Source organism: Eurosta solidaginis, chromosome 4 (assembly GCF_040869045.1).
Source record: "Eurosta solidaginis isolate ZX-2024a chromosome 4, ASM4086904v1, whole genome shotgun sequence".
Lineage (NCBI taxonomy): Eukaryota > Metazoa > Arthropoda > Insecta > Diptera > Tephritidae > Eurosta > Eurosta solidaginis.
In genome coordinates, this window is record NC_090322.1 from 267,951,583 (window position 1) to 267,972,428 (window position 20,846).

The following is a 20,846-nucleotide window of genomic DNA, read 5'->3' on the forward strand; positions in this document are numbered from 1 at the left end:
CTTTATCTTGGTATTAAAAATGGGCGAAATCCAACTATGAACACGCCCACTTTTTCGATATCGAAAATTTCGAAAAATGAAAAAATGCCATAAAATGGGTGAGACACATACCATATTAAGTAGAAGAAAATGAAAAAGTTCTGCAGCGCGAAATCAAAAGCCCTTGGAATCATGGCAGAAGTACTGTTCGTGGTATTACATATATAAATAAATTAGCGGTACCCGACAGATGATGTTCTGGGTTACCTGGACCACATTTTGGCCGATATCTCGAAAACGCCTTCACACATACAACTGAGGGCCACACCCTTTTAAAATACTCTTTAATACCTTCCATTTGATACCCATGTCATACAACAACAACAGGGTTACCCTAGGTTCATTTTTCTACATGGTGATTTTCCCTTATTTTGTCTCCAAATCTTGTAAATTAGAATAGAAGAAAGAAAAAATTTAGTATAGATCCATTTCGGGAACTGCTTAATTCCTTCATCGGCAACGTTTAGGCGCCGCGCCGCTGCTATAACCATTCAGCGATTTTGATTATTCTGTTAATAACTTAAAACTTTATTACAGGTAACTTTATTCGGAGTAAATTATCTATGGTAAATTATTCGACCTTCTACTAATGAAACATCAACCCTTTATTTTAAAAATTTTTTTGGTTTTTTAACTTTTAGTTCGGTTCGGTTATTCTTAATACAATTGAAGATATACTTACCAATTTCATTGCTTGTACCCGTTCATCATCGTTCTTTAGCAATAGATCGATGGAGCGGCATATCAAATGTTGCAACTGCATTGAATTGAATATTTTAACGTCCCGCGTTGTAACCAGAACATATCGGATGGTGCGTAAGGCGGCCGCACGCACTTGCGTAAAGGTGTGTATTAGCGAGGCACTCAAACTTGATAACAAAAGAAAATCAAATTAATCAATTTAATGTGAAACATTGTACGAGTATGTATATATATTTACATACATATGTACTTGTACAACTCTTAGAGATGTATTAACTTCTTTTATATACATATATACCTACATATGTATGTGCACCAAATCTAATGTTACTGATGTACAGTCACTGCCGAAATGCTGTTTAAAATGCTCGCAGAAATACCAAAGAAGAGTACAGGATTTTGTACAAATGGTCTAGCATCATTGCATTTACAAACTGTGCTCCTTTATGGAGAGAGCGATGAAACGCCAAGGGAAGCTGATGAACCCCCGGCCCGCAATCGATGATGAAAGAATGAATGTTCCGCCACCCGACTATGACGAAGTAAGAATAGCTATAACCAAGCCAGGAGTTTATAAAGCGAGTGTATGCCCGACGAATGGCATATTAGTGTTCTTTGCCCAGTTCAAACGAATGGGAGATTCTTCGCGCTGCGCCAACTGTCTTAGTACCGCATTAAGGTCCTGTCAAGTCGTTGTGCGACGAAAGATTGAAGCCAACCATGAATCGTCGGCTTATTGGACCTTATCAGTGCGGCTTTAGACCTGCAGATCTACCATCCACCATATTTTCATTTACGCCGAATCATGGCAAAAACCCGCGAAAAAAGAATTGACACACGAAAAGGAGCTGCCACTATGCCGTTTGTCTGAAATTGGTTACCCTGTAAAACTTATACGGCTGTGCAAAATGACGTTGAGCAACACCATCAGTTCAGTTAGATTTGGTAAGGAGCTCTAGATGTTCGAAATTAAACGAGGTTTCAGACAGGGTGACCCCCTGTCGTGTGATTTCTTTAATTTGGTGCTGGCGAAAATAATACTAGCTGCAGAGCTTAACCGCTCTGGAACAAAATTCTATGAGAGTGTAATTACTGGCGCTGGCGCCGTAAGTCCAGCTTACTCCAAATTGGAAAAAGAAGCGAAAAATTTGCGTTTGGTGGTGAATGCGGACAAAACAAAGTAGCTGCTGTCATCAAACAAAAAGTCAGGGTATTTGCTCATTGGCTACCACGGCACTGTTGACAGCTATAAATTCGAAATAATAAAGGACTTTGCTTCTTTGGGACCCAGCATTAGCAAAACAACACCAGCTTTAAAATCCAGCGAAGTATCACTTTTGCCAATATATGCTGCTTGAACTAGGGAGGCAATTGAAGAGTTTAGTTCTCTCTCATGCTCTACAAGTCATTTATCATACACGTCCCGTTATATGGTGCAGAAGCATGTATCATGACAACATCAGATGAGGCGGCTCTGCGAGAGAAAAGTGTTTCGAAATATTTACGAACCTCTACGCGTTGGCGACGGCGAGCACCGAAGAAGATTTATTGATGAGCTGCATGAGCTTTACGCAGATCGCAACATAGTTCACCTAATTAAAACACATCTACGATGGCTACGCGAAAGAAAGATTATGATCCGGCTAAGAAAGTATTTTTATCGGAACCCGCCTACGGAAGCATAGAAAGAGGACGTCCCCACAGGAAGGACAAGGTAGAAAACGATTTAAATTCCCCTGGTGTGGCCAATTGGCGCCAGTTAACCCGACGAATCAGGCGCGCCACCAGGCAAGAGCTCCAAGAGGGAATATAATCTTAGTACAAAGATTATTAAATCAAATTAAATATAATTTAGTGTACTTAAAAAGACCGAGAATGAAATTCTTCTTTTTGCTCCTTAACATTTTTTATGAGGCTAATAAAATAAATGTTTAACTTTTCATCTACCACCTTTAGTTCTCGAGACTAAAATAAGTTACATATTTTTTGCAAAAATATTCCCATGACCCGCTTAATTTGGACTAAAGCTTTCCTTAACGAACTGTGTTGTCTTCCCCACGAACACTCTCCCAGATTGCTTTCTAGTGGTTTTCAACGAGAAATCATCTCTGATAAATTTAAGTTGGAGTGCAGGATTCACCTTCCCAACCTCTGCCAAACTGTCGAAAAACCGCGCTCCCAGATATCTGAGTTCAATGACCTCTGTTGACACGCGTAAGTACTCTCACTGCTGAATAGTTTAGTTTGGGAAGAAAGCTGGCTTCCTTCCTTTCCAAAAATGGCCATGAGGTCCTTGAGATTTTCCTCAGGAGATAGATCACCTTCGGTCGTATGGAGTTGTCCGACTCGTTTATGTATATTTCGGAATTTTTCCTGGCCGTCTCATCTGCGAATTAGTTCGCTTCAATGTCGCTGTGCCCTGAGAACCAGTAAAGGGAGACATTTAGATGCTTTATGAATGCCAGCAAAGCGCGACATTGATATCTGGAACAGTACTATCCTGAAGAAATCTGGCTGTTATCTAAAAAAAAAAATTACAATCAACCCTTCCTGAGGTGCGCTACTCACTGCGCCTGACATACCCAGGCAGGCTAGCATTTGGTCCATCTCAACCCCATGTTGATTGCTGTTGATATTGTTGTTGAAGCGACAAAGACACTTCCCGAAGGTTTTGGGGAGTGAGTTCTTTACCGGATAAATGTACATCCGGTACGTTTCGGTAACAAGCACCATTAAGGTATAAGCCCGACAATCTCGGAAACGATTTAATATGACCAAATAGAGCCTTTTAGGACATCTCTTCCCCACCCCCAATTTTCTTGAAGAACTTGGAGTCGCCAAAGCCTCTGCTGCTCAGGAAACAGGATACGCCACGGGTAGATGAGGTTGGCAATTGGGTTTTGGAAGGGGGTTTTATTGCTCTTTTTGGCTAGCGCCTGCCACCAGGCAAGAGCTCAAATTTTCCTGTGATCAGAATCACTAAGTCGACGGCGTATGCGACTGACGTTGTTTTCGCCCCATAGATTTCTAGAATTTCACTAACTACCAATATCTAAAGAAGAGGCGATGACACGCCCGAACAACTGAAATGTGCTGGTCTTCCACGCAAACAATGAGCTGTGCTAGATTCCACGCGAAGAGCAGATAAGTGTTTCATGGGACCGACAATATGCTGAAAATTCTTCAGCAAGGCGCAATAGTGGGATGGGGCGTTACCGATAAATGAGCAGAAACACTAAATACAACAAAATCTTATAAATAATAAAAAAAAAAATCAACTCACGCATAGAGTAACTCTTCCGTGTTAAATCCTAAGTTGCCTTTTGCAGTCTGTTGACCAGACGTCTGTGATTGTTGTTGTTGCTGGCAAAGTGTGGCCAACCCATTAAGTAAGAAAAGGCGTTTTGTGTCGCGTGTGTCACGGCAACACAGCGCCGTATAGATATCATAGGCATTTTCCGCATTTGATTTCTTTGGATCCAACTTGTAATAATCTTCAGGATCTTGTGAGACTGAAATGAGAAAGAAATATGTTTACATGTGGCCGATAGACTTTTGTACATACATACATATGTTCATATGAGCATGTGTAATAATATCTTAATTTATGTATGTTTGTTTAATGGTGTGTTCAGTTTATACCTATATTTAAGAATTCATGAGATTAACACCGGCTTATAATAATTGACAAAATGTCTCAATTGTGTTGTTAGTGTTGAAATGAGTTAAGCATGAAAACAAATACCAGCAGGATAGCCTAGTGGTTAAAGGCAACTGCAGTTTCACCATGTGATTCACGGTTCGAATCCCGGTGAAACCTTTGATAACATAAAACAATTGCCTGATGATGATTACGTTGGCGGTTTTCGAAATGGTTCCATCGCAATATGCCAGTAAATGTTTCTTTCTTTTCAGTTTCTCTTAGAAAACATAATAATTGAAATTCAATTATTATAAGCCGGTGTTAAGCTCATGAATTCTTAAATATAAGTATAATATCTTAATTTTGTTATTTCTTAATCTTGTACGTGAAAGGTGTTCGCTGGATATATACATTTGAACATGGTTATGTATGTATGGGTGTACTTGTGTTAATAAAGTCACTAGTAGTTTGGCGTAAAAGGCGCTTGTAAAAAAAATAGTAAAAATATATTTAATTAGGCAATTCACAAGGTTTCCTTTCGCCGTATGTGATATCGTTAGCTTAATGTGAAAATGTGCTAAGTCACTTTTTTTGAAAAAATGTATTTTAATGCAGTTTTAAAACTGAATTCAAAATACATCGATCACAAAAAAAAATATTTAAATTTTTCATTTTTACGTGCTGTGAGCAATGGTGTGTAAATGTGCTAAGTCGTCAGCTGTTAAAAAAAATGTGCTAAGTCAACCTATCAATAACATCAATCTGAATTACTAGTTATTTCTTTGTGCGCGCATTAGATTTATTTATTTAATTCATTCAGTCTAAAAGTACATGCTTTGTTTTTGTTGTATTAATGATAAAGACACTCCCCGAAGGCTTTGGGGAGTGTTACCGATGTTGATGGCCCTTTGCCGGATATAGATCCGGTACGTTCCTGTAACAAAGCATTTCGGGAACGATTGATATGACCACATTAAACCTTCTAGGCCATCCCGCCCTCCCCGCCCCCTAGTTCCATGAGGAAATTGGGGTCGCCATAGCCTCGGCTGTCAACGAAACAGGATTCGCCACGGTTAGGTGAGTTGACAATTGGGTTGGAGAAGCTATATATTGTGCTGGCAACCCCTTGAAAGGGTTGCGAACACAACCCCTTGAGATTGGATTTACCCAATTGAGACGTCTTTGGTGTATGAAAAATGCTTTGCGCTGACTATAATCTACTTCAATTCTTACATGTCGATAACTACATGCTTTCTTACAGACTAGTTAAAAATAGAAAACAATTCAAGCTTAAACATATATAAGCTGTTATTAAAATTAATAATACTACTGAATCGATTTGCTAGATGTATAGTCCTAGTTATAGGTTCATTCATAGCATAATTCGTTTTATGAGTTATTTCGATAAATAATATATTATGCCGAAGATCACGCAGTGGAATATATGGAATGAATAACGTAGATAAATCAGAGCAATTCGTGCTAAAGTTTATTACATTATAGGCAAGCATGAGTGAGATAAAAGTTCTTCTGTCATGCAAAGCCTGACGACCAAGCAATTTGTGACTGCGGGTATATGATGGGAGGCCGTCTGACCAGGAAGCATACGTAAAGCGATTTTGTAAAAATTTTTGGAACTTTATTAATTTTATAGGAGTTAGATTTATAGAAAGGATTCCGTATTTTTGAGCAATATTCAATAACACTTCTGACCAAGGATATATAAAGTGCATTCAACGTCATAGCGTCCTTAAAGTCACTGGTGTTACGTTTACTGAACCCAACCATTGCAACAAATTTTGAAACAACGAAATCACTGTGATTAGAAAAAGAGTGTTTGGAGTCAAAAATTACAACCAAGTCTTTACTCTCGTGACAACGATTAAGAGATTTAGCATTTAGTTTGTAGATAAAGTATGTGGCAGTTGTCTTTATGGAATAAGACACAACACAGCATTTGTTTGAATTTAAAAATAAGTTATTGTCTGCGCACCATCCGGCAAAAGAGTCCAGATCAGAACCGTTAGAAATAAAATAAATAAATAAATAAATGTAAGGAGCGATAACCTCCGAAGAGATGTCAGGCCGAACTTCTCTTCCAATTTACGTTGTGCTCTCTTTTTTAGTTTTTCCTACAAATTGGCGGGACGGGACCTGCTTGTTTTACGCCGACTCCGAACGGCATCTGCGAGGCAGATGACTTTTCGCTGAGTGCTTTTCATGGCAGAAATACACTCGGAGTGCTGGCCAAGCACTGTCGAGGGGCGACCCTGCTTAGAAAAACATTCTTCTAATTGAAAAACCTTATTTCTAAAATTTTGATGTTGCTTTGTCCGGGGTATGAACCCAGGGCATTCGGTGTGGTAGGCGGAGCACGCTACCATCACACCACGGTGGCCGCCAATAGTTAGAAATAGTTTGACAAATAAATACTATTTTTTGTGAAATATATAGTTTTATTGTTATATTTCAATAATTAAAGGGGAGGAGTGATGGGGAAACATATTGAATAAAAAGTGCTAAGTCAGGAGAAAAAATTTGTTTTGAGTGAGGAAATTGTGCTAAGTCATAAAATAGCTGCTGGGTTAGCATACATGATTTTTATTTATCTTTTTCAAAGCTTCTACACTCAAAAGTATTTCAACTAAGGTATCCTCATTCGCAGTTTTGAAAAAAAGGTTATTTCAAAAATTATTCAGTTTTTTTCGTCTCCTGTAAAATTCGTAAAAAGCGACTTAGCACATTTTCACACTAAGCTAACGATATGCTTTAATCAAATTTTATATTGGAAACCATGGAAATAACTGTTAAAATTTTACATGAGTACGAATTTCTTGCGAATTGCCCAAATAGTTTTCACGACCATTGTGAATTCATTCAAGTTTTGTGTATGTGTTTGTAAGAATGTTTGAAAAAAAACGTTCACAATAGTAAACAGCCTCGATCACCTGTTCAATCGCTGTTCGATTACATGAATCATTTGCTCAATAGTGTTTTTCAAAATTTTGTAGACTGGTATGTTGCACTCAAACCTGTTAAATAATGATTACTAATGGTAATGATTAGCCGTTCCATTGTTTATTTTCTTTAAATGCCATTTAATTATTACTTGCCATTATTTTCTATTTTTAATGATTACTTTTCAATTGATTAAAAAAATAATCAAAAAAATCAAAAATAATCAAAAGTAATTGATTATTTTTTTTTTTTTTTTGATTTTTTTTTGATTATTTTTCCGCTTTGTTAAAAGAAAAATTCTCGTTTGTTGCATGCACGGGATAATTTCTACATACAAGTACATTTTAGGGTGCAATAGTAAATCGTAAGCGCTTACCGAGGCGAACATATACACGCAACATATAGGGCGTATGGTATATGAGCGTTAATTCAAACATATTCTCAGGTAAGTATATACATTATTACATTCATTATATAAAATAATAATGGTTTCATCGTTAAGTCAAGCCAATTTTGTTTTGTATCCAAATTAATATATCCGCTATTTTGGATTAAGTTATGGCTATGCACTGATTGTTTTGTAATCAAAGTTTATCATATTGTTCGCCTTATTTTAATAATATTGGCTTCATATCATCGCCACTATATGAGTGCTCTTCGTCCCATTTAGAGAGCTTTATCATAAAAAAGCATTCTTTTTCGTTAATATCTTTTGAACGATTCAAAATTAATTTTTGTTTTCCGCCTTCGGATTATTAATCTTGAGGTGAAGCCAAGTCTTTTAGGACACGTATTAGCAGTCGATCGCTGTTATATACTTTTACAATGTATATCAGGCCCGGTCGCAGGGGGTTCAAACCCCCCCAAGGAGAATTGACTTCATGATATAAAAATTTATATTTTTAAAGCATCATCACAGCATTTAAAAATATAAAAGCTAATTTTAGTCGAATGAAAAAAAATGTATAGAATATGGATCGTAAGTAACAATCAATATGGGATTCAAACCCCCAAATAAGCCAAAATTCGTTTTTATTGTAAAAGTAATAATTTCAGTAATACGGTCGCTTAAAAATCGTTTGGAATTTTTAGATTTTTTTTTAGGTCAAGGCGACTTTAAAACTGCTCAAAAGTGGCACCTTGGTAGACTAAAATTGAATCGCTACAAAACTGTATCTTGGGCTTTTGATCTTGAACTCTTAAAATATTTGTTGTGAACACCGTAGATTTATATGGTTTTGAAATAACATTTCTATAAAAACATTTTGAAGTAAAAACGAAATTATATAAATGGTTAAAACATGTCAATAATGAGTGGATTATATACGTATGTATTTGAATTTGAGAATATTATCGGTTATTTACTACTTTTTTAATGAAAAAAAAAAATAAGAATTAACCTAAACTGCTGCCGAAAAACAAACACTATAAGAGCATTTTTAGTACCCGCTAGATACACCCACGCCAAACCACACGTCAAATTTACACATTCTAGGTGTATTATTTACTAAATAATCAGGTTTTTTGTATGTTTCCAAAATATTATATATATAAAAAGTGGGCTTGGTTATCATCCGATCCATACCAATCTATTCTGGATCCAGATACCAAATTTGGTGATGATAACTCAATATTTACTCAAGTTATCGTGTTAACGGACAGACGGACGGACGGACGGACATGGCTCAATCTAATTTTTTTTTTCGATACTGATGATTTTCATATATGGAAGTCTATATCTATATCGATTCATTTACACCTGTACAACCAACCGTTACCCAGTCTAAGTTAATATACTCTGTGTGCAAAGCACTCTAAGTATAAAAATATGGCCCACTTTGCAAAACATAAAATTTTATAGATTCTAGACGTAATCATAAGGAATTAGAAAACAAGTTTCAATCTAATGTACGTGGACATATGTTCATAAGTTTATCTGCGATATAGCAACTTTTGGTTAGACAACTGATCATGATGATGACAACTTAGAGTATCGCTCCAGTCGGAAATGAAGCTATCAACCTTAGTATTACTCATACATATTGTTTGAGCATATTGTTTTGTCGGAAAAAAATACGCGGATACATCTATAGACACGATAGTATGTACAAAATAATCAGTACATAGCCATAACGTAATCAAAAATAGTGTATATATATATATATATTGGATATACAAAATTGGCTAGACTTAAGGATGAAACCATAAAGGATCGTTGCTAAATGAAAGCTTTTGGACGCCAACCTATGAATTCAACATTTTTTTTACATATTGTCTGGGTAATTAGAAAAACCGCCGTTTTCGATCCCACATTATTTTAAATAATGAGTGTAGTAAAATATGCAGATGTGTGTATACTTACCGGAGAATATGTTTGAATCAACGCTCATATACTATTCGCCCTAAATGTTGTATGTATATATTCGCCTCGATAAGCGCTTACGATTTACTATTGCATTCTAAAAAGTACTTGTATGTAGAAATTATCCCGTGCATGCAACAAACGAGAATTTTTCTTTCAACAAAGCGGAAAAATAATCAAAAAATAATTAAAAATAATTTAAAAAAAATCAAAAATAATAAAAAATAATCAAAAATAATAAAAAAAAAATTAAAAATAATCAAAAGTAATAATTTTGATTACTTTTGTTTTTTTTCTAATGGTAATCAATTAGTAATTGCTTTTTTCGGAAAGCAATTGAAATAATCATTGGCCATTAAAATAGGCATCTAATTAATTGATTACTAATGCTAATTCAACAGGTCTGGTTGCACTATTTACATATTGTCACGGATATTAGCATCACTAAGCTATACCATCACTAAGGCGATGCTAAGGCCATGCTAAGCGATATTTACGTCATTAATCAAATCATGTATACACATATATAAGGCAGCCGAGAGATGTCACACACAGATGCATTTACTTATACGCCTATGTGTGCGCGAGAGACTGTAAACTACAAACATTCACATCAATAATTCAATCATTATGTATCTACATAAACGAATAAATAATTGAGTCTACACATATGTACCATGTACGTATAGGAGCAGCGGAGAGTCAATGCACTAACACATGCATATATCTGAGATACTCCTATAAGTATGCAATGAGAAAAACTATAAAATTGTGCAATTGTAGTTACAGCTGAGAAGTTTGAGAACTACTGGACTAGTAGATTCTGGAAGCGCCTAGAAGATGTATAAAATTGTGCAATTTTAGTTACAGCTGAGAAGTTTGAGAGCTGCTGGACTAGTAGATTCTAAAAGATGCGAAGGTTGAAATCAAAGAGTATAAAAGGCGACAATTGTAGAGGCGCTGGAATTCAGTTTGATTTGAGTTGTCAAGCAGTTTCGACTAAGACGATATCTAGCGAGCAATAGCAGTATTATTTTGAAAGTCAGTTCATTTAAGCTATCAGTTTGGTTATTAAGCTATTCGGTGCACAGTTTGAGTGTTATTGTGAAGTATTTTAATAACGGCCATTTTTCCATTATTCAATATTGGAGTTATTTATTCAACAGTTTAGCGATACGAACCTAGCAAAAGGGCAAATAAGAGGATTTGCAGAAAATTCGTTACAATATTTTAAAATGTTTGCTTAATTGCCTGCTCATATTTTCTCTATGAACTAAATTTTAATGGAGGAATAGAAAGAGTTTTCATTTGTAGGAATTCACAAAGTTCACGACTATCACCTAATGACCCAATTGGAATGCATGCGAATATTCTGTGGTATTAATGGGTGTATATATACCCTGCAGAAAAACATTATCAATTGCTAAAAGAAATGAGTAAGCTTTCTTAACTATTTGATGGAAAGCCGGTAAGTATCTCACTTCTAGTTAACTTTAAAAATGGAGTTATCAATCCATTGTAAAGTCGTGCAGCGTTGCCATAGCAACTACTGTGTTGTATCTATTTTGAATTCATACAAATGGGAATTTACAATAGTAAGCAGCCTATCAGCTGAGTTCTGTAATTCACAGCTGAATTCAGTAAGCCGTCTCTAGTTACTATTGGAGACAATTTGGGGTGAAAATCAGTTTTGAGACAATTTGCTATTCTGTAGGCTGTCTCGCGTCTCCAGTCTCAGAAAAGCAGTAACTAGTAACATGAAAAATTCTGAAAAAGTATGAAAATAATTTGCGGAAAATGCTTTAAACATTATTGTTTTATTTCTAAAATTTATAGTTAGCAAAAAAAAAAATTAAAAAAAAAAACAAAAAATATTTTGGGATTTTCTATAGAGAAAATAAATTCTAAGCAAACACATTTATCCCTATCAGTTGCACTCTCACAACTTAATCAGCACCCCAACTCCCTATCATGAAGATGCTTTATTTTATCTCAGAACCTTGAAGGAATCTTCCAAAAGCTATATTTATAAGCCTCTATCTAACTTGTTTAATCTATCTTTGAAGTGTGGAATCTTTCCGTCAGCGTGGCGTTTGTAAAACGATGATCTAAAAAATTAGCGACGCACGTTACTAAAGTTCTTGTTAAAACATTAGTCAGGCCGATATTAGAATATGGTGCAATCATTTAGAATCCGAGCTACCAGTTCGGCTAGAATAAGTCCAAAAACAATTCTTACTTTTCTCCTTAAGAGATTTTCATTGGGATTCTACGTATAAGCCGTATAATCTGTCACCTTACACTAATAGCCTCAAACTTATTAATCTGCCTACACTTGCTTGTCGTAGGGAAATGCTTGAGATTGTATTTATGACTAAACTAGCCTTTACCCGCGGCCCTGTCCGTAAGGAGAAAATGAATTACATATATGGCCAATTCAAGTTATCTGCTTATCAAGTTACCTGTTTAAAAAAATTTTCTGTCTAGTGTATTTTATTTCTGTAATAGAGTAAAAAAAAAAGAACTAAATGAGCTGATAATCTGATACGGTTCCCATATGATACCGAAATTATCCAGAAACGGCACCGAAATGGCACCGACAGTATCGGGGACGGATCCCGAAAACCATCCAGAAAGGCTTCCGGAAGGGTCTCCAAAAGGTCCCGGAATAGTCCAAAAAGTCCCGAAATGACAACGACACGATTCTAGACCGATCCAGAGAAATACACAGAAATGATCCCTGAAGGGTACCCAAATGATCCCAAAATAGTCCCGAAAAGTCCCGAAATTACGCTGATGGAATCCCGGACGATCCCGAAAACTATTCAGAAATGATCCCTGAGAAGTCCCCAAATGATCCCGAAATAGTTCCGAAACTAACCTGACGGGATCCCGAAAACCATCCAGAAATGATGCCGGGAGGGTCCTGAAATGATCCCGAAAGAGTCTCAAAAATGTCCGCATTGACTCTTGCGGATCCCGAAAACCATCCAGAAATGATGCCGGAAGAACCCTAAATGATCCCGAAAAAGTGCCGAAATAACCCTGACGGGATCCCAAAATCTATTTAGAAATGATCCAGGAAGGATCCCCAAATAAACCCGGAATAGTCCAAAAAATGTTCCGAAATGACCCTGACGGGATCCCGGATATATCCCAAAAACCCTCCACAAACGATCCCCAAACGGTCTCCGAATGATCCCGAAATTGTCCAGAAGAAGTCACGAAATAACCCCGACGGGATGCCTGACTGATTCGGACTCATCCAGAAATGATGCAGGAGGGTTCCCCAAATGATCTCGAAATTATCCCGGAAGGATCACCAACTGATCCCGAAAAAGTCTCAAAAGGTCCGAAATGACAACGACACGATTCTAGACTGATCCATGATCCAGAGAACCACACAGAAATGATCCTTGAAGGGTACCCAAATAGTTCCGAAAAGTCCCGAAATGTCCCTGATGGAATCCCGGACGGATCCCGAAAACTATTCAGAAATGATCCTTGAGAAGTCCGCAAATGATCCCGAAATAGTTCCGAAATGACCCTGACGGGATCCCGAAAACCTTCCAGAAATGATGCCGGAAGGGTCCTCAAATGATCCCGAAATAGTCTCAACAAATTTCGGCATTGGCTCTGACGGATCCCGAAAACCATTCAGAAATGATCCCGGAAGGGTCTCGATATGACCCTGACGAGATTACAAATAAGGTGAAGATAATTATAAAAGCATGTTAATAAGGCAGCAAGCACGTTGAAGCTAATGAAGAGTTACAAACAAACATATAGGTAAAGCTAGTAAAACCATGCTGATAAAAACAATTGCAGAAGGGAGAAGAGACACCTTTTCAGGAAGAAAAAGCAGAGGCAGAAAGGCTTGAGTGTGAGGAGATTGAGCTGCTAGCCACCATGAATAACGCCCTAAAATTTTACCAAAAAATTCGGCGACAGACGGAAGGTTTTAAGACCGTGGCAAACTCCTGTAAGAACGAAAACGGCGACCTTGTAACAGATGTCCAGAAAGTACTTAGATTATGGAAGGAACACTTTTCTGCTCTCCTCGCTGTCTCGATTAGGTCGAAGTCATAATAGCAATAACCGCATCAGCTTCTTTGCAAAATATGGGATACTGCAAACTGCACCAACTATCGCGGAATCAGCCTTCTTAATATTGCATATAGAGTCCTCTCTCTGCAAAAGAAAATCATACTCTACAAGTCACTTATCGTACCTATCCTGCTATATGTTGCAGAAGCATGGACCATGAAAACCGTAGATGAAACGGCTCTGGAGTATTCGAGAGAAAAGTTCTTCGAAAGATTTATGGACCTCTACGCGTTGGCGATGGCGAGTACCGAAGAAGATTTAACGATGAGCTGTGCGAGCTATACGCAGACGTCAACATAGTCCAGCGAATTAAAACGCAGCGGCTGCGCTGGCTAGGCCATGTTATGCGAATGAAAGAGGACACTCCGGCCAAGAAAGTGTTTCTATCGGAACCCGCCTATGAAAGCAGAGGTAGAGGGCGGCCCCCACTCCGTTGGAAGGACCAGGTGGAAAACGATTTAAACTCCCTTGGTGTGACCAATTGGCGCCGGTTGGCAGAGAGAAGGAGCGACTGGCGCGCCTTGTTGGACGGTCATAACCGTTTAAACGGTTAAGCACCAATTAAGTAAGCAAGTAAGTCTAAACACCTGGAAACTAGTAAAAGATTTTGCATCACAGATTTCGCTTATTATTTTAGCCAATCAGAATATAGAATTTTTGTAAAAATCCGCACAAAGTGAGCATTTAAATTCTTTATATGTGACCCGGTCTATGAAAAAGTGGCTTATGATTCAAAAAAAATTGCGAGAAACAGCTGTTAACAGCTGATTTTATTGAGTCATAAGCCACCTTTTCATAGACCGGGTCACATATACATAGCTTTTCTTTTAGTGTTTTGTTTTAATAACTTGGTGAATTCGGTGATGCAAAATCGCAATTGGATTCTTATAACTGGCAGTGATGCGCATAAGTTCATACCATATCGGTACAATTTTCGACATGAACAATAAATGGCCTAGACCATGATGTAATAAAGACAAGGTGGTATATGTAGTAAAAGCTCATTTTGAAAACTCCCATACAATACGAATGATAAGAGAAAGGGGAAGAAAAGAAGAGGCCGTTTTGTGAAGTAGTATTAAATATGGTACTTTTTGTATCAAAGCACTAAGTGCATTTTTTTAATTTTTCATTAAAATATTAATACAAGTTTATGACAGGCTCTCCGAATATACTTCAAGTTTGGCATACTACACATGAATTCAAGAAGCATTTGAAGAAATGATAGAGATATATCTCTAAGTGGCCGGCCTTGCATGTTTTATGCAAACTCCAAACTGCATCTGCTAGGGCTGCTAAGTTCTCGCTCAGAAACTTTTTATAGCAAAACCAGAGATGCGTCGCTTAGTTTGTGTTTCGAAGGGCAAAATCTATATATATAAAAAGAAAGGCTAAAATGTGTGTTAGTTGGTCGCCGGTGTTTGAAGAGATGCGTGGGTCGATTTTGTTCAAACTTTCACATAAGTTGCGTATACCTCACGCGGTGGTTATTACATAGGTTTGGATGCGATCGACGCACAAATGCTAGGGTCTTGAGATTAAAACGTGGACCTGGTTAATCCTGGGATGAGTTTGTACAATATGGGTATCAAATGGAAGCTGTTTTTGAGTACTTTCATACGGTGTATTTTTCGTACCCCTTGGTGACTAGGGTCTCGAGATATAGGCCAAAAAAAGGACCCGGGTACCCCTAGAATGAGTTTATAGAATATGGATAACAAATGAAAGCTGTTGATGAGTGCTTTAGTAGATGGTAATTTTCATACCCCTGGGTGACTAGGGTCTCGAGATATACGCCAAAACGTGAATCAGGGTAACACTAGGATGTGTTCTTACCTTACGGGTATCGAATTGGAGCTGTTGATGTGTGCTTTAGTACAGAGTAAGTTGTATACCGCTGGGTGACTAGGGTCTCGAGATATAGGCCAAACCGTGGACCCGGATACCCATAGAATGCGTGTGTAATATGGATATCAAATAAAAGCTGTTGCTGAGAGCTTCAATGTAATTTTCATTGTGATATTCGATTTAGTTGCATCAACCTGGCAAAACTGCCAAATATGCATGCGAGGCCGAAATAAAGACATGAATTAATAATACCAACATACTTATTTACATACTTCCTATTCGATTTGCTTGAAATTTGGTATATAAATTTGCCTATATTAGTATTTACGATCCTTTTTTCCGGGAAGTAGACCAGAGACGGACTGGACTGGGATTAGAACTAGGAGTGGCACTGAGACTCGGAGTGGGACGGGGACTCAGAATGGGACTGGAACAAAATGCATACCACCCTCTGGGACTGGCAATAAGGGATGAAGAAAAATGAGAAGAGAGAGGAGAAAAGAGAGAAGAAAAGAGGGAAGAAGAAGGAGACTGAGAAAGTGATAAAATGAGACGAAGATAGAGATAGATGAAGGGAAAAGACGGATAAAGGAGTGAATAAAAGGACTAGGAAAAAGTGAAGAGGGGGGAGAGCAGAATTACGTGGAAAAAGCTTATTAAAATGTATGCAGATAGACCAAATTTAGAGCAGAACGTCTGCCGGGTCTGCTAGTCAATTATAAAAAGAATAAGCAGCGCACTGTATGGAGCAACTTAATGAAGAGCAGCTACTTTGCCGAAATAACTTTCGCTATCTCGGACATTTAAAAAAGCAGCGAGAGCTCCTTTTCAAGATGACGTATGATTGTAGATGCAGTGGGGGAAGAAGGTTCCATACCGAGGCGTTGACGATGAAAATACCAGTGTGCTCCTATAGTTTGCACATGCGTCTGATGGGAGGTAGGGCTGATAATTTTACCTGAGTAATGAGGTACTCGGGTACTCAGGTGTTGAACCTTAATAAAAAATGCACACAAATATGAAACTTTCTAAACGTCATTGACCATCGAATAACCTACGGGTAAATTGGCCATCAGTATAAAGATGTGCTTAAGGCTAAAACCAGGCAAGGTCATTCAGTCACAAACTATTTGAAGGTTTTCTGTTGGACCGCATTACAATGCGTAATCTAACACTATCGCTCGCAGATCGAGGTAGATAAGCTTCAATTTGGTGTGGGATCCGGGGGTAGTTCTTTATGAAATTAATCTGCGCACTACCTACGAAGAATATTGCATTGTACAAGCGCTTGCAATGCACATACAAGCACTACCTCTGCCACTAGGTACATAAAACCACTTCTACTTGTATATAAAACCACACACTTGCCGACTTTAACGCGAGGGTTAACAAAGGTGTACCTGGCCCAATAAAAATAAAGCTTCTAAAACTATATCCCACCCAATGAATTGGCAATTCAATTCTGCAACCTCTAAGATATTGGCAAGGCGATAGTTTCGTCTTCCGACCATGTTGAGATAGGCTGAAGAAGAAGTACTTTCGGAAGACGCCTTAGAACGGCAAAAACAGGAAAAAAACACCTGGAAAGAAAAAGCAAATGACCCAGATTAGGAGAATCATTTTAATGTGTATTATAATTATTATTTCAAACAAAATACCTTCATTTTTTATCAAAAATGTTCAAATTTCTATAATTTTGTTAGATAAACATAATTATTCTATGAAAATTGTCACAATTTCGAATCATAGAAAAGTCAACACAAAACAGAATTAGAGAAAAAAGTGATGCCGTTGCATATTTTTCCAGGAAAATTTATTTTTGATTTTTACTACGATTTTTCCTCTGAATGAAAAAGTAGTTTTGCAAAGAGGCAAATTGATTTTCAGAGTGGGAGTTCGAGATGGCGGATTAGAAAGATAAGCTGCCAACGTCAGTCACCTTGTAATTGCATTATGGGCCTAGACAGTCTTAAATGAGTAGAAAATATAGTAACGCGCCGAACGCCGTCGCACAGTGGCATTTTTGCATGATTTAGACGCGAAAAATTAATAACTCACTGAAAAATTAATAGATTTCATTCAAACCAAGTGTATATGTTTGTATGCCTTACCCCCCTTCAGTGAGGATAGGCGAAAGGGGGGATGCGAGGTTTGGGGGTTGCCCCCCCTCCAAAAATTTTGGACTTACCCCAAACAAAAACTTTCTTATAACCTTATCTCGTTCTTTGGTTCTCAATTGAACATCCTATATTTAAATTACTTATCTTCTTCAAGCCATAAAGCAAGCTTTCCAAGAAAATAAACTTTGGTGTAATTCACTTGAATCCATCTCATACGAAGCTTTGATAAAAAAAAACTTTACTGCAGCATTCATCATACAATCCCTCGTCTCTATTTCCTCCCTCCCTAAAACAGTACAAACGTGGTCTAAAACGGCTTTATCCTTTTGCTTTTGGCCAACCCACACCTCATACAACTCTAACTTTGTTATCGTCGTTACACCAAAGCAGGGACCTATGGGGATGAAGAATCATTTGAGTTATATGTAATAATATTGAATTATAGCAGAAATACAAAAATTATTAGGGTTCAGCGTGGTTCAAACTTTTGGCAGGCTTTTATTTTCACGTGTTTTTTATATTTTCAGCACAAAAATAATACACATTAAAAAACTCATAATTCCGTAAAAAATACTCAGCCAAAAAACTTTTGAACACTTGCAAAATAATATTGTAACGAATATTAGCAGCACTAAGGGATACTATCATCTCTAAGCCGATGCTAAGCAGTGACTTGTATGCACATCAATAATTCAATCAATATGTCTACACAAATGTACGTACACGCAACGGAGAAGCAACGCACAACCACATGCATAAATCTGAGATACTCCCGAAAGTATGCAATGGTTGTGCAAGTGTCGCTCACACATACAAGCGCATGGGGTTTGAGAGAAGCTATAAAATCATGCATCTGTAATTACAGCTGAGTAATTTTATAGCTGATAACTACTAGTAAGTTCTGGAATAGACCTAGAAATATGCAACGGAGAAATCAGACAGTATAAAAGGCAGCAACAGTAGAGGCACGACAATCAGTTTGATTTAAGACGCTATCTGGCGAGCAATAGTAGTGTTATTGTATAGTGGAGTTATTTATTCAACAGTTTAGTGATTCGAACGTTAGTAGAAGGTTGCAAATAAGAGGAATTGCAGTAAATTCGTTACAATACGTGTAGATTTTAAATAACCAAAAAATATTTTACCTTTTTTTCACCACTAAGTTTTATTTAATTTTACGCCACGCGTTATTTCACTTCTGTAAATTGCACTACTTAGCGCGTCATCATCAACTCACAGTTTGACAGCAGATTATTCAATGAAGAACAATAAGTATAAGAAATGATAATTACCGTTATATACTGTGCACATTTTAAAAACAAACTGCATTCAAATTTTAAAAAAATATGACTTGAAAATTTTTACTTTTTCGCGTCTAAACGAAGCAAAAATGGCAGTGTGCGCCGCCGCCGCCGTAAAAAATATCGGCGACGTATATCTCTACTGTAAAGGCAAGGATGTGATATTTCTCAAGGTCTCTAGTCTGCTACGTATGGCAGGATACCACCTACAATGGCATGCCTATGTTAAAAGGGCATATAAAGTGGCAGGCCTGCAGAACTACAGGACATTTTTTAGTTTCGCATTAGAGTCCAATATTGTATGACTTATTTCTGTTGTCAAAATTAATGTCGTAAGCTTTATATTTACCTCATAATTAAGAAACGTGCAGTATTTGTTTCGTTTACCAATTATTATTAAAAAATTATGAATAAAAAACAAGTAAGGACGGGACTGTCGCTGTCGGCTGTGCCGAAGACTGCATACCTTTCATGAATGGGGCTATCCCGTTCGTAATCTCCAAATAATCGGATGTATAAGATAAGAAATATATAGTGAACAGATTTACATACCTAAACGATTTTTAAGATAAATATAAAATAAAAAATGACAAAAAACCCCCTTATCTGAACGATCGGTTGTATGTGATATATATTATATATAGCTCCGATCGAAATGATTTTTACAGGAAATCTTCTATGATATATTAGAATAAATATCACCAAGTTTCACATTTTTATATTGGAAACTAAGGGAGAGATGGCCAAAAATCTTTCTATCTGGACGATCGGTTGTATGAGATAGGTATATAATATATACATATATCTCCGATCAAAGTGATTTTTTCAGGAAATCTTCTATGATATATTAGAATAAATATCACCACGTTGAACGTTTTTATATTGGAAATTAAGGGAGAAATTGCCAAAAATCTTTCTATCTGAACGATCGGTTGTATGGGATATAACTATATGTAGCTCCCATCGAAGTGATTTTTTCAGGATATCTTCTATGATATTTTAGAATATATATCACCGAGTTTCACGTTAATACTTTCTAAATTGCGGCAGGAATAACCAAAATCGTCGATCGGTTGTATCCTACCTATCCTACCGGATCCGACAAATGTCTAATATAATACAAAAATACATCCTTGTGGCAAATTTCATTGAAATATCTCAAAATTTGAGGGACTAGTGTGCGTTCAACCAGACAAACGGACGGGCGGACAGACGGACATGGCTATATCAACTCAGTTCGTCGCCCTGATCAATTCGGTATACTTAATGGTGAGTCTATCTTCTATATTTCTCAACGTTACAAACATCGGACCAAAGTTAATATACCATTTCATGTTCATGAAAGGTATAATAAGTTTGCATAATTAAGAACATTCAAAACTAGTACGGAAGGCTAAGTTCGGGTGTAACCGAACATTATATACTCAGTGTGAGCTTCAATTGTACATTTCATTTCAGATAAATGATCTACTTTTCTACATAACACGTGGCACCGCCCGTTTAAAAAAAAAACGTCTCCCCATTTCCTCTTACAATAAAAATTGATAAGTGAAATATCATTGATTCAAAGCTATTTTTTTGCTAAGTTATAGCTTATTATTTTCGTCTACGACCCTTTTAAAAATCTTTTATATAAAAGTGGGCGTGGTCTTTAACCGATCTCGCCCATTTTTTCTAGAAATATTTCGCACTATAAGGAAAACTTGTGTACCCAATTTTATTACGATCCGTTAATTTTTTCTTCGAGTTATGGCTCTCGAAACATA

At 37.1% G+C, this 20,846-nt stretch overlaps 1 protein-coding gene across 18 annotated transcripts in view; it reads right to left on the reverse strand.

Annotated features, from left to right (window-relative positions):
* The window catches only part of rictor (rapamycin-insensitive companion of Tor), a 152,828-nt gene that overhangs the window by 45,743 nt on the left and 86,239 nt on the right, over positions 1-20,846 (reverse strand). For all 18 annotated transcript variants that reach the window (XM_067786019.1, XM_067786018.1, XM_067786020.1 and 15 more), the window contains 2 exons: positions 4,025-4,253; positions 722-908 (listed from right to left, as the gene is read on the reverse strand). In XM_067786019.1, the coding sequence (XP_067642120.1) occupies positions 722-908; positions 4,025-4,253 (416 nt within the window). The remainder of the gene's footprint in view (positions 1-721; positions 909-4,024; positions 4,254-20,846) is intronic.